We start from the raw sequence: 15,437 nt of genomic DNA on the forward strand, positions 1-15,437 counted from the left end.
TTTCTTCTTTTTTTTTTTACAAATAGTACAAGTGTGAACAATACCAAAGACTAAATGTGTCAAAATGCAGTCACATCTCCATTATTGTTGTAGTTTATGTGGTTGTCCAAATAGGCTTCATTCCAAATGATTCATTATCTTAATAAATGATAAATGAGTGCACCCCCTCTGAATAAATAAAAAATATGTATTTTCTTAATGATCACTGATATTATTCATGGAAACATGGTAAAATTGAAATGTAATAAACATATACTTAATAAAAACAACTAAATATATGCCAATATTTTTCTGTAAGATAAGTAAATTAGCCAATTTTGTTTAAATGAAGGATTGCAGAAATGTGTACACCCTAGATTTAATTCAGCAAATGTATAATATTCTAGTACTTAGTATGTCCTTAACCTTATAATTAAGGGTTTTCTTATCTTAAGGGTTTTCATGCAACCGGGCCCAGAATTCCACGTAACAATAATAAAGACTTGCTCATTGTGCATGTGGTGTGAACTTTATTGAGTGTTGATCCTTTTCTAAATAGATCTACTTTAATAGAGCGGTGAGTTAGTAGGTCCTGGAAACCTAATGGTCCTGGAAACCTAATGTTCACACAATCAAACATTTCTCAAAGCGACTCCTTTTGGGATTAATTAGTTAGCTTTAAGTGTTTGTTGAGTGCATAGGATATCTGTGCATCATAGAGACATTCTATAATTAAAAGGACTGTAATCGACACTGGATTTCATGACACATGGACATAAGGCTTGAAAGACACAACTTAAACCTCCCATTTGAGATCTTTGACATAAACTATAAAACGGTAAAACCATACCATTAGTTTAACTTTAGTAACATTTAAGTAATGAGAACAACGAGACTAAACCATTAACAAGTTCAAATATATTACTGCCTTCTGTACAATCATTTCAAATAATATCCAAACATACAGTAAGTGCCTAAATGATTGTGCGAATGACATCTCCAACTAGCTCTTGGCAACATTATAAGGGTGTTTATTTAACTTTGGGGACTTTTATGTCTGAGGGGTTGAAAGGTTTTTAAATATGAAGCTGTATGAAGGTCATTAAAACTCTTAACCATGCCTTCATTTATATTTGTTTATATGTATAGATTTTAGTTTTACACTAATGCATTAACTAATGGGACCTTATTGTAAAGTGTTACCAGACTGAATAAACTTAAACAATGGAAATCCTTTATAAAACCATGAGTAATTACATGGTAAACTATGATTATATCAGAAAAAAGGGACTTATGTTATATAAATATAGTTTAGTGTCAGTATAAAATACAATTAGCATCAATGAAGAGCTAGAAATTTCATTTTTGAGACATATGATGTGTCAGAATATTCTGTTCACATCACTTGTGAGCTGAATATTTTTATTATGCCTCCACTCCAGTCAATTAGTAACTAGTGACAAAGTAATTAAGGGTCCACAGGTCCAAAAGTGCCCATTGTTGAAGAAACACCCAACAATCCAATTAACTCTACTCATGTTTTTTAATTGTAAACTAAGTCTCAGGCGTTGTTATAAATATTAAGCTCCTCATCTACAGTGTCTGTGAAGAGATGAACCAGCAGCGTTGCATCTTCAATCCCCTTAGTTAGATATTCCTCCATCTCTGCCAACTTCTGCTTCTCCAGAGCTCTCATTGTCTCTTCGATCTTCTGTCCTCTCTCCTGAACAAACAAACAATAATTATAATAAATGTTTAGCATTATTTGAGATAAATTAAAAATTCCCTGCATTTTTTCTTGCACAAATCTAAATTTGTAATTCAGTTTTTTAAGATAACCTTCTCTCTAAAACAGTTTTGGCTCCTGTACCTTTAAGATTTCCATGCTAATGACCTTTGTTATGATTGGCTTACCTCTCTGCATGCAGACTTAGTAGCAGAGCTTACTTAATAAATACTGCCAGTATTAAAACACTTTGTGCTTTGTAATATTTTGTGGCTCACCCCGGAGCTGTCGATGATGGCGGCGGCCACCTCGTGTTTCAGAAACAGAGGGTGTTTGCGGTTGGGTTTGCTCTGGAAACGGGGTTTCTTCTTCACAGGATCCTCCTCTCCAAAACACGGAGAACACGTATGCTTCAGCTGCTTTATGTCCACTACAAAAATAAACGGCTTGAAGACTGACCTGTAGACAAAAGAACAAGACTTATGCAGGTTTACAGTTACAGTTTACATAATTCAATTTTGAATTTATAATTCAATGTTGTATTGTCCACCAGGCAAAAATAGCAAATAAATTTACATTTAAAGCAATAATAAAAGTGATGTTTGCCACTAGGTTTAGTCATAATGTATTAACTTATTAACTAATAAGTATATTTAAAAATCATAACAGGAAATAATTGATCATTTATCTTAAATATCATGTTTAATCTTGAGTAATATTAGGATTTAATGTAACCGTTTACAATAAGGTTCCATTTTTCACATTAGTTAACAATGTAAAGTATTAAGTATTAATCTTATTTCATGTTAATTTTAACATTTATAAATACATTACTAAAATATGAACCTGAGCTAATATGAACTAACAATGTATTTAGTTCTATTTTTATTAACTAATGTTAACAAAGATGAATAAATAATTGTTGATGTTAATTAATGCATTAAGAAATGTTAACTAATGAGAACCATTTATAAAGTGTTACAAGATTAGATCTTAAACTATGGAAATCCATTATACATATATATGTGTGAGTGTGTGTGTACACACTATACAAGTATGATTTTTTTAAAGTTCTATTTTTGGCGTTTTTCTGCCTTTATTACGTTAGGACAGTGCAGAGGAGACAGGAAGTGAAGTGGGGGGGGGGGGGGGGGGGGGGGGGGAGGTGACGTCCTTAGCGCAATAGCATCATCTGTTGGCACACTGTCCACTACACTATACATACACTATTTTTAATTATCATAGGAAATATTTGAGAATTGCTTTTGTCTAATCTGCAGTTATGTGACATGCCTATAAAGCACGAAACACTGATGCAGGTCTGTTTCTTGTGAATATCAGTGACTCTGGTGTACTGTACCGGTCAGGGTCTGGAGTAGCAGTGAAGAAGTGGACGCCGGGTAAATTTAGGTCTTTTGGGACTACAGACACCATGCTTCCTGTAGTCATGAACATTCCCTCCATGTTGATTCCGCTTTCCTTATTTCTCAAAATTTCCATCATTTTCTCTGCTGTGATGTGGCCTGTAAGACATTATAATGACAGAACAACTTGTCTAACAAGTTTAGAATTCTATAAAAGGTCCATAAATAATCTATGCAAAATAAATAATCTACTTTACAATCATAAATAGCAATTAACAGCGAGGTACTGTACTAGTCAAAAGTTAGACAAATCTATTTGTTCTTTATTATCATTTTCTACATTAAAATAAAAGTAAAGTCATTAAAACTATGAAATATCACAAAGGGATATATGGAACTCATGGCTCATTCAAAATTATCAATTCTCTTAAAGAGGTGGTTGGCTGTTTTTTTTTTTTTTAGGCTTGATTGTGTTTATGGGTTCCAGTCTAAAATGTGTTAATGCTTCGTTTAAAAAAAAACATTATTTTTCACATAATTTATCTTCATTCTACACCGCTCTGTCCCCGATGACTTCCTGTTTTTATGAAGCCCCTCCCTCAGAAATACGCGATGGGCTCAGATTGGTTAGCTGGTCCAGTGTGTTGTGTTTGGCTAAACCGTCAGTGCACGTCTAAATGTCCTCACTTCAGAATGCGCTCCGGTTGTATTGAAAACAATGGCATCGTCAATATTGCTTATGAATTTGAGCCCGATTGAGACGCAGAGAATATTAGTGAAAAGGATAGTGCAAGCACATTTCTTTGTTTGTTGTTGTCTCATACTTTTAGATATGCTGTTATTTGTAAATGCTACTGCCTATGTTAGCTTCTAATATACGGTTTTATCCTGATTAAAGCTTTAATACAGCAGAATACATGATTGCGTTGTAGTATTTTTGTAAGGTAATTGTTTACTTTGTACCAGTAAGAAGCGTTTGCCAGCAAGTATTGCTCGCTACCACGGCAAGTGCGTGCCATATTTAACGCTTCTCGTAGCTATGCGAAAAATATGTGTCTGTCTATATAGTGTATTATTGGAACACAGTTCATTGATGGAGCTGATGATCTGAATGAGATAGACAGAGAGATGCTGAGCAGAGCAGGGGGTGCGAGGAACAGGATTGAGAACCGCTGCTTTAGAACACTGATTTTGAAACTTGTGAATCCATTAGTATCATTAGAAGACAGAATCACGATTCATATATGAATAATTTATTATTATTATTATTATGAACTTTCAGCGTCGTAACTTTGCAGATATTGTTTATGCTCAAACAGTAACATTACACACTAACTAAAGTTAAAAAAGTGAAATCGCAATCAACCACCCCTTTAATTTTCAGCTTCTTTGTCCAGATTCTTAAACCAAATAAATCCAATTAATCATAAACTATTTTCATTCTAAATGAAGTCAATCAAAAGTCAAAATTACACAAAAAAACAACTAATGAATCAAAATTAAAAAATATATATTTGTCTAGACTGAAGGAATTCCCATATTTACCGAGACCAAAACATTAAATTATAATTTGTAAAAAAAAAAGGCAATATTATTATCTTTGCATGAATTTGCAGATCACTTTCTATCACCAAACTGACAGCCACCTTTGCTCTTCTGCAGTAGTTTGCGGCCCTCACAGTAGCGGCCCTCTGCGGCCTCAATCCGGGCTGTATTGGAGTAGGAGTAAACCTTAGCAAAGTTGAACTCAGCCTTTCCGTTCCACCAGCGCTGCTTCTCTGCATACGTCCTCAACTCCGGGTGCTCCCTATTGATCTTAGTAGTGATGGAGTACTCATTGGAGATGTTCCGATAGCCGCCTTAAGAGAGAGAAACAGCAGCAGACCTTTTAAACGCTTTGATTGATTTCAGTTTAAAGCTGTAATGTTGCATGACTCAGGATTTACCCTCCACTCTCTCTGCTGCCCAGTATTTCCCAGCAGTCTCCAGGACCCAGGCCTCCGTGCGGTCTGATATGAGGAAGCTGTTATGGTAGGTGAATCCACACTCATCCTCCATACAGTTCCCTCCCTGGCCGTATTTCTCCAGCAGATCTGTTATCACATCTACAGCCCGCTGAGCAGTGTCGGCCCTCTCCAGAGCCAGCCTACATACAGACAAACAACATTCCACACTTTGTTTAAAATTGCATTTAAAAGCATAGTTTACCCAAGTTCCTTTCTTTTGAGGAAGATAAAGACGATATTTTGAAAAATGTTGGTAACCAAACAGTTTTAGTTCTCATTGACTTTCATTGTCATTTTTTTTTCCATACAATGAAAGTAAATGGGAACTAAAACAGTTTGGTTACCAACATTTTTCAAAAGATCTTCTACATTTCACACAAGAAAGTAAGTCATGCAAGTTTGGAAAAACATGAGTAAATGATGGTGGACTGTTTTATTTTCGGGTGGACCATTCCTTCAATACGTTTTTAAAGACCTGCACAAATAAAATTAACACTGTATAACCATGCAGAACAAGTCCATACAATCTTGGGTTCTTTTACTTCATTAAAAATATTGGGCCCATATTCTACTGCAAAACAGATTAAGTGCAATTTTAAAATACTCAAATCACATTTTATTCAACATATGTATTGTAACCATTTTTTATGCACTAATATATAAATACACACAAATTAGAGGCTGATTGTTATTAGATTTTACTGACACGATAATAATGTGTTTAGAGAAAGGAAATGAACATATTATTGTGCTGATACTAATTTATGTTGAATTAATTGCCAAATGCAATTTACAGTGTAACAAAATACCAATAATACCCCCCCCCAAAACAAAAATTATAAACATAATGCATCATAATGCAATACTTTTAATTATAAATAAGCCTGAAGTGCTCTGGGCCTCTTATTTTACCGTTTTTCTCATTTGTTACAGTACATTTGTCAGATCACAACTGAAATTCTTAAAACTGCTTCTTTAATCATCTTCTAGTCATTTGTACACATCATAGAAGCAGTTTCTAATTCTTTTGCCTAGTCATTTTGAGAATATTCAACAGAGAACCAGTAAAATAAGTGCAGGAAACAGCCACCAACTGTACATCATCATTTGCATTATTGCTCTATTGTTGGTTTTGATTGCTTCTATTGTCCTCATTTGTAAGTCGCCTTGGATAAAAGTGTCTGCTAAATGACTAAATGTAAATGCATTAATGCATCCTTTGCATTGGCAGTTTGTTCAAAATAATGAGAAATTGCATTTATGATGTATACAAGTGACTAGATGATGCTGACGTTTTGAGAATTTCATTTGTGATCTGACAAACGTAACAAAGCAGCTGAGAAAATCTATAAATCACAGCCTTTTGGAATTTAATAATGACATTAGGTTGTATGACGATTCCTGTTTTTCTGTCTCCAAATTTAAGACCTCCTGAAATTATAATTAAGGCATTTTGTATATACCATTTATGGTTATTAACTTTTTATGCTCTTAAATTTGATCAAACTTAATATAGACTTTTAGGATGTGTAAAAAAGAGATGTAACATCCAGTTTGTGCCGTAAAAACACTTTTTTTTTTTAATTACCAGGCAACATAATTTGAATTATACTAGTTGAATAATATCAGTTAACTCTGAATATGAAATACTTAATTGAAAAATAGTTTCTTGGATTACCTGACGAGATCCATGCCCAGTAGAGCCTCTTCACCATCCACACTCTCTTTCCCCCACACCGCCTCGTTCCCGATGCACACCTGATGCTCGTTTGCCCCCATCTCTGCCCCCCACAGCCAGGCGGGACGACTCAGAACCACTGCATATGTCTGAGGCACCTGCTCTATCTCTATGTATGTACACTGATCACATGATAAAGAGAATAAATGAATAGTCCATCTCAGACAGGGGGCTTTTATGTTTAATAATCAGCCCAATCACTACACTCATTTGAAGCCTGTGGAAGAAAAAACAGCTGTATCAGAAGTTCTCGAGATACCTCAACTTTTTCTTCTGGTTCATGGTCTTTGGCAGGGAAGTAGACTACCTCTTGAACTTCATCGCAGGGTCTGTCTGAGTTCTTCCCGAAGACTATCCGCTGACCCTCTGTAGATGGAGGCAAGGCTACAAATGTGTCGCAGGAGGTTGGGTACATCCTGAAATAAAAAGATGTAAACAGCAGTGTTGGGGACTAACTAGTTACATGTAGCAGAATTACGTAATTTAATTACAACATAAATGTAACTGTAATCTGTTACATTACTTTAATAAAGTCATTGAAATAGTTACACTATGCATTACATTTTGAACAGGGTAATTTGTAATCTGTAACCTATTACATTTCCAAAGTAAGCTTCCCAACACTGGTAAGCAGTAACATTCAAGTGGAAATTATTTCTCAGTTTTTTGCCCAATAACATCCAGTGTTCATGTGCTGAAAAACTATTATATGATTAATGAAACCAAGATCTCTATTTATGCACTGATGACATGGCAATCATTGATTCATAACAAAACACTGACCTTGAAACAATAGGTCATTTTTTTTCAACACAAAATATACCACATCAACAGCGTGCATGAACTCTTAATACAGACCTTTGCATGAAACATTCTATAGCACTAATATGGTAGCTTTTAAGCTGATCCAAATATTAGCAGTAATTGTTACATTCGTCTACAATATGCCTTAAATAATTTGATTTACCTTGTCCAACTCAGCGTATATACAAATACCAGATACGAAGAGATTAAACGTGTTTACTTTCCTTTTCCTTTCTCCATAAACAAAACTGCGCTCAGACTTTGACACAAATACGCATGCACGGCTATCTGATTCATAACTAATCAAACAATCCGCAGTAACTGTCTGACACGTGAGTCTAGTCGATCCACGTGTGTGTTTAATCAGCAGCGGAAAAGGGCGGGGCAACAGCGCATCAGTCACATGGTTGTACAGTAGCGTTTCTGATTGGCATTTGATTTCGCTGTCGCAAACACTGCAAAATCATTGAACATATCAAATAAATCATCATAATATAAAACGTATAATATAAATAACAAACATCACAGGAGTGCAAACACAATTAAATAAAATAATGAAAATCGATAAAAATAAAATTAACCGCTTGTATAATAATGTATTCAGATGATTTGACAGTTGTTGTTTATTTAAGAAATATTATGATGTATTACTACATGCGCTGTACGTTTTGAAATTAAAATAAAAGTATTAAAAACACGTTTTTAATATATGTTTTTTAATATTATTATTATTAAGATTTACAAATACAGCTAGGATGTATGTATAATAAATAAATACATATTAGCTCATTTTACAGCTTTCCCATTTTTTTATCTAATAATGTTTTTAGCTATTGTTGAACTTATATCTTTACATCTACGCATAGCAGTTATTTGGCTTAATCAGACAGCAGTATAATAGTATACTGTAGGTACAGTTCGACCCTTGTTTTGATTTTATTTCAGTATGGCAAACCCCGGATGTGCTTTTTTGCGTCGCTGTCATTATTGCGTCATAGAGAGGCGCCGCTGATGGTGTTTTGATGTCGTTTGGCGGAAACGGTTTTAATAACAGTTTTTAATAACAATTTGATCGTTACGCTGGTGGTCAAACATGGGGAAATCTTTTGCTAATTTCATGTGCAAGAAAGATTTTCATCCTGCATCAAAATCCAACATAAAGAAGGTAAACGGGAGGTTTTAGCTAGCAAGCTACTGTTGCTATGGTGTAAACATTAGTTCAGATCTTTACTTGTTTTTCTAAATGGATACGCAAATATATTTAGTCACAAACACATCATATAGTTGTAATGATATAATGTTTTTTTTTTTCAGTTTGATCAGCTAACGTTAATCATATAGAAAGCAGAGTGTAATGTCAGATGAAGACAGTCATTAATGTGTGTGTTGAGAGAGAAACTACTAAGTTAAACTCCTAAACCCTGATTCTCAGGTATGGATCGCAGAGCAAAAATTAACCTTCGATAAGAAGAAGCAGGAGGAACTGATGCAGGCTTACGTGAAGGAGCAGGACACATACAACAACAGGTGAGAGGAGAGGACACAGGACTGGATCCAGCAGTCACATGTGTTCATTCAATTAAATATGCTTTTGAAAACCTCAAGAGTCAGGGTTTCCTCTGATTTTACGGAAATGATCAGGTCTGTAACTTTGTCTCTTGTATGTATTATATTCCAGACTTCTGATGGGAGATGATCGTGTGAAGAATGGCCTTAATTTCATGTATGAAGCACCTCCAGGAGCGTCTAAAGGTTATAATCTTGCTTTTCACCACATTCTTCATGTATTCTTAATGTTGTTGTGGACCAAAAAAAAAAATCAAATAAAAAATCTGTAGAATAAGTCATTAAATGAATGTAACTGATGATAACTGATCATTTGTGTCCAAATCATGACACGAACATAAAAACATATACGATTTTTGATCAAATTCAAAGTGTTAGAAAAAATTGCTAAACGAAAGTGTATGTATTCACCTGTTTTGTTTTCTTTTATTTATATCATCACCAACTTCCTCTAGAGGAGACTAAAGAGGTAATGTTCATTTACATTACGTTAAAGTTTGTTGTTGATTATTAGTGACTGTGCTCTGTCAAACTTTTAAAATATGAATATTAAACTTGTCAAGTATGTTTAACCCCATTTATTGTATTTGATACACAATTTTTTGAAGGCATCTTAATCATCAACACGATCAAACATTTACTGAAAAACTTAAAATTTTGTCTAAACGTGTAAATTGTAAAATGTTTCATTTCATATTTAATTTTTAAATTTTTTAGGCTTTACAGAGTTGTGGATTTTTTTATTTTCTTATAGTTACATTGTCACCTAAAATGACCTTGCGCTTTCTTCTTCTTAGGAAGGAGAATCTGAGTACAAGTTTGAGTGGCAGAAAGTAGCTCCTCGTGAAAAGTAAGTTCACTAGTCATCACTTCTCAGATTTGCACATTCATGCATTTCTTACGGTTATTTTCTATCTTCTCAGGTATGCAAAGGATGACATGAATATTCGAGATCAGCCTTTTGGCATTCAGGTGGCGTTTCATTCTGTGCTCTACACTTTCATATATGCAGATTAACAATGTTTGCTTATCCACAAATGTCTAAATGCAGTGAATGTGGGCATTGTGCTTGTTTTCATGTTCTTCCATTGTTTTAGGTGCGGAATGTGCGCTGCATTAAGTGTCATAAATGGGGTCACGTGAACACTGATCGTGAGTGTCCCCTCTTTGGCCTGTCAGGAATCAACGCCAGCTCTATGACCAGTGATGAAGCAGGTAAACGTGCTCTTTCCTTATACAATATATGATATATAGGCCTGGTTTCACAGACAGGGTTTAGACTAAGCCAGGATTAGGCCATAGTGAATTAGGACATTTAAGTAACTTTTATAAAGTGCCTTAGGAAAAAAAAAAACATTACTGGTGTCCCTCTTGAGACAAAACAAAGGCATTGCTATATTTTAAGATCAGTCGGTGCAAGTTTCTTTCAGTTGAAACAGCTCAGACTTACATTTTGGTCTGGGACAAGGCTTAAACCTTGTCTGTGAAACCGGGGGATAGTGTCCAATGCAGGTTTGCTGTTCTTACATTAGAGCTGATATACACTTTCAAACCTGTAGATGGCGGTAGTGTCTAATAATACACCTAGAAATTCTACAATACCAGGACAAAACATTCCCATTCATATCAAGTTAATAAGTTCTGAATACAGGTGTTTTTAAGCCAATGCCATGATGTGACTAATGGCATCATATGAAGCAGATGTCAGGACAACACTGTTTGGACATTAGAACCCACACAGTCCCTAACCTTCAGTAGTGACTGTCCTGAGCTGAGGCAGTCAGGCAAAAATATAAGTGCATATCATGTTTTTAAGATTTTAGATGATCTACTATAATCTAATTTGTTTATGTGATGCTGGTAAAGTATTTTTATTTTTATGTAGGCTAACCTGACAAACAAACCTGAAAAATCTTGATGAGATGGCCTTAATTTCTTTTGAAAAATATGATGGAATATTTCATACACCAAACTACTATCATTACCCAAACATGTCAACTCAAATCCAGACAGGGTTATTATAGTTTTACTCAAATTAAAACAAAAAAAAAGGCAACATTTCTAATTTTCATTTAGTTTACCTTGAAGTACTAAAATAACTAAAACTAAATGAGCTAAAGCAAATAAATATCTATTAATAAAATTAAAATGAAATAGACTATTTAAAAAAAAATAATGAACATGACAAAAACACGCAACAAAATCAAAACTTTAATTACAATTAAAGTGAAACAAAGTGAATTTTTAAAAAAGAAATAATAACAAGATCTATAATAGTATGTCAGTGATTCTAAAATAACACTGATTCCAGAATAAAATCAAAATTGCATTGATGCTTCACCCAAAATTTAAGCAGAAATAATAATCTTTCATCATTTAGGCTACATCTTCTTTCTTTCGAAATTCAGCAAAGCAAAATAGATGTTTTTTTTTTTTTTTTAAGAACATAGGGAACCAAACAACCCTGACTTGAACAGAATTTGACAAATAAACCACTGATATTTCTCAAAATAGTGAGAAATATCATAAAGTGGACATAAACCATAGTGGACATAATAAACAACATAAAGTGGAAAATAAGCACAAAATTTTCATTTTTGGCTGAAGTGTCCCTTTAACTTAGAGTTGGTAGAGGAAGTGTGGTGTACTTTGATACTTTTCTCTCAGTTTGTGTTGTTGTGTTTCTATTATTCAAATAAAGCAATGTGGCGGCAGTGTCTCCTGAGAGAGTCAGTACAGTAATATATGTATGTTGCAGCAGAGCGGAGATAGACACTACTCTTGTGTTGGTGGGAAAATGTTATTATTTGTTGTTTTGATTGGATGAAACCTCTGCTTCTGCCGAATGATACTGTGTACGCCTTACCCAGCTGGGAGACGAGGGAGTTTGATGTGTCTTTGTGTTAACAAAGCCGCTAGAGTACATCTCTCAGAGGGGGGGCATGATCACACATTATTTGTTCTGAAAGAGTGATTTGTCCTAACAGGTCCGTCAATGCACCCCTCCGAGTTAATGGCAGAGATGCGAAACAGTGGGTTTGCGCTGAAGAAATGTGTCCTTGGGAGGGACAGCACCATGAGTGATCCAGCACAGGTAATCTCCAGGTCCCTGCCCAAATATGACCCATGATATCCATGTCTGGAGCTCAGCGTGTGATTGCAGGAAAACGTCCAATTATTGAACGGATGGCTCATGAGCGATTCCTGTCGGTTGAAGGGTTAGACTAGAACTAATGAGACCAACAACTACAATTGCAAGAGAGATGAGACATGCTGGATTTCACACTGAGCTTCTACACAAAAGTGCCTTTCTGATTGGCCTCTTGTATATGTATGGTCAGAGAGTGGATCTAGTGATTGTGTGTGTGTTTGTGTTTGTGCTTTAGGAGCTTGTGGCCAGTGAGGAAGAGGATGACCCTGAGGTGGAGTTCCTGAAGTCTCTGACTACTAAACAAAAGCAGAAACTGCTTAGGTATGAGTAATTATTTATTGCACGTACACAACCAGCTGTCTTCATAATAATCCAATTGATCGTCTAATAACTATTAACATAAATCGTTATAAATAAAATGGTCACACTTTAGTTTAGGGACGATTTCTCACTATTAACTATTAACTACGACTTTGCCTCAATAAAATACTAATTTGCTGCCTATTATTAGTTAGTAAGGCAGTTATAAAGTTTAGGTATGGGGTGGATTAAAGGATCTAGAATATGGTGGTGCAGAATAAAACATTTATAAGTGCTAATAAGAGCCAAAATGCTAGTAATATGCATGCTAATAAGCAACAAGTTTATAGTGAGAACTTAAAATAAAGTGTTACCAATAAGATGAAATAGAAAGAAAAATAAAGTTAGTAATATTATTAGTTTCACATTTTATTATTATTATTGTTTATTTTTATTTATTAACTTTTTTGGAGATTGAAAAGTAGAATATCTGTATTTTTTCAAATTCTTTATAAACTAATTTCAGTGCAAGCAAGTAGCTGTTTAACATAAATATGCATTAGCCTTCCTTTTGTGTTGCAATAATTTATTAACACACACACAAAAAAAGTAAGAAGGCCCAAAATGCACATTGGTCATATATACACGTTATATACTACAGTTGAAATATTTGGAGTTTGAAATAAATATTTTGAAAGATGTCTATTATGCTCACCAAGGCTGTACTTATTTGTTCAAAAAGACAGTAAATACAGTAATATTGTGAGATTTTATTAACTTTAATCTTATTTTAATTTAAAATAACCATTTTTTTTATATATTTTAAAATGTAATTTATTCCTGTGATGCAAAGCTGTTTTCAGCATCATTACTCCAGTCCTTCAGAAATCCTTCTAATATACTGATTCGCTGCTCGAGAAACATTTCTGATTATTATCAATGTTGAAAACAGGTGTCCTGCTTAATATTTTTGTGGAAACCATGATTCATTTTTTTATTTCAGGATTCTTTGATGAATGTAAAGTTCAAAAGAACAGCATTTATATGAAATAGAAATCTTTTGCAACATTATAAATGACTTTACTGTCACATTTGGACAATTTTATGCATCCTTGCTGAATAAAAGTGTTCATTTGTTTAAATAAATAAATAACTTACTGATCCAAAACTTTTAAACGCTTTGAAAAAAAAATGGAAAATGCCCACAACATACTATAACAATGACCAATCAGTCTGCAGTCTGTTTAATCTCATCCTCTTCTTCTTTTTAGGAAACTTGACCGTCTTGAAAAGAAAAAGGAGAAGAAGAAAAAGAGTAAAAAGGAGAAAAAGAAGAGCAAAAAGAAGCAGAAAAAGAAACAAGCCAAGAGTGAGAGTTCATCCAGCAGCTCATCAGACAGCAGTGACAGCAGCAGTGACTCTGAGGATGAGAAACCCTCCGGAAAGAAAGCCAAGAAGAAGAGCAAGAGAAGAAGGAACTCAACCAGTGACAGCAGCTCTGAGAGAGAGCAGGAGAAAGAACGCACCCACAGTCTGGACTCCAAACACGCACATTCAAAACACAATGAGCACAGAGTTCAGAGGTCACCAGACAACAAGCACAGCAGAGAGAGATGGAGGGACGACAAAGAGAAAGGTAAAGATAGACACAGGAGTAGGGAGAGGAGGAGAGAACAAAGCAGGAGCCCTCAGCGACGGAGAGATGAGAAAGAGAGAGGTAAGGAGAGATACAGGAGCACGAGCAGGGAGAGAGGGAGAGAGAGAAGAGACAGGAGCAGAGAACGTGACAAGGGCAAGAGGGAAAGAAGCAGAAGTCGGGAAAGAGAAAGAAACTCTGATAGAAATGTCAGGAGGAGGAGTGTCAGTCGGGAACGAGGGAAGGGCAGTGAAAAACGCAGCAGAAGTGATAGCAGAGATGCAGAGAAGAGGACAGAACACAGCAGAGGGAAATAGCCGGACACTGTCTTATCTCTGATTAAAGGATTATTTCAAATCAAACTCAGTACATAATTTTCTCACCCTCATGTTGTTCCAAACCCTAAACACTGTGAGTTTTTTTTTTTCTTTTTTTTTTATACTTTGGTCTACTTTTTTTTTAATAATCATAATGAAGACACAAAAATGACGAGTCTTTGTGGTTCTTGTCTTGTATTAGACGTCTTCTGGAGTCATATAATACTTTTTATGTGACAAACAAACCAAAGTTCAAGTCATTATTCATGTAAATTCCCCCCTTTCATTAAAACATCTCTTGGTCACCTGAGAACCATTGACATTTGATAATAATTGGTACTGAGAGCAGGAAAGGGGAAGATTTTCAGTGAATATTAACTTTAAAAGTGTTCTGTTTGTCAAATAAAGTTATATTCAGAAGACTCGGAGTACAAAATTGTTTTTTTTTTCCTTCATTTTGGAGCTTCATAGATGTCACAACTGCTGTTGTGTGGAAATATTAGCTGTTTAAATGTATATATTTTTTTAATTTCCTTTCCTAAATGCATAAGGGTTTGGACCGGCATGAGGGATGATGATGATGATACATGATGAGGGAATCTGAAATTTTCCGTGTTGCTCATTTACAGGCAGCTCTGAGGATTTCTCCAGAAGAGAATGCTCTGAGAATATAGAAATGGAGCCTGTTATAGAGCACGATTAAAATGTTTGACTCATTCATTGTTTTCAAAATTTGCTGTAGTCCTTGTTGCCTTTTATTTTAGCGTTTAGCCCATCCAAAATGTAACGTTTGTTTGACTCTTTGAGTCTTTTTACAAGAGGGTATATATTCCTCACATAATAACTTCAG

The 15,437-nt window shown here is 34.8% G+C and overlaps 2 protein-coding genes across 3 annotated transcripts; one reads left to right on the plus strand and one right to left on the minus strand.

Annotated features, from left to right (window-relative positions):
• Nucleotides 1-453: 453 nt before the first annotated feature.
• On the minus strand, nucleotides 454-7,998 carry LOC306876148 (secernin-3). The gene is made up of 8 exons (XM_079427122.1): nucleotides 7,781-7,998; nucleotides 7,073-7,229; nucleotides 6,754-6,935; nucleotides 5,016-5,215; nucleotides 4,716-4,928; nucleotides 3,066-3,228; nucleotides 1,984-2,164; nucleotides 454-1,702 (listed from the first exon to the last, which is right to left on the minus strand). Exons 2-8 carry the CDS (start codon nucleotides 7,226-7,228, stop codon nucleotides 1,541-1,543), a joined length of 1,257 nt encoding a protein of 418 aa, XP_079283248.1. The 5' UTR covers nucleotide 7,229; nucleotides 7,781-7,998; the 3' UTR covers nucleotides 454-1,540.
• Nucleotides 7,999-8,589: 591 nt separating this feature from the next.
• Nucleotides 8,590-15,053, plus strand: LOC306876149 (corepressor interacting with RBPJ 1-like). 2 transcript variants are annotated; one of them, XM_079427123.1, is made up of 10 exons: nucleotides 8,604-8,782; nucleotides 9,050-9,144; nucleotides 9,296-9,369; nucleotides 9,639-9,652; nucleotides 9,981-10,033; nucleotides 10,107-10,155; nucleotides 10,281-10,398; nucleotides 12,171-12,277; nucleotides 12,570-12,655; nucleotides 13,906-15,053. In XM_079427123.1, exons 1-10 carry the CDS (start codon nucleotides 8,711-8,713, stop codon nucleotides 14,585-14,587), a joined length of 1,350 nt encoding a protein of 449 aa, XP_079283249.1. In that variant the 5' UTR covers nucleotides 8,604-8,710; the 3' UTR covers nucleotides 14,588-15,053. The 2 variants fall into 2 exon arrangements, with proteins under 2 accessions (XP_079283250.1, XP_079283249.1); XM_079427124.1 differs by lacking the exon at nucleotides 9,639-9,652 and having other exon boundaries at nucleotides 8,590-8,782.
• The last annotated feature ends 384 nt before the right edge of the window (nucleotides 15,054-15,437 follow it).

This window comes from Barbus barbus, assembly GCF_936440315.1.
Source record: "Barbus barbus genome assembly, chromosome: 10".
In the NCBI taxonomy this organism is placed as follows: Eukaryota; Metazoa; Chordata; class Actinopteri; order Cypriniformes; family Cyprinidae; genus Barbus; species Barbus barbus.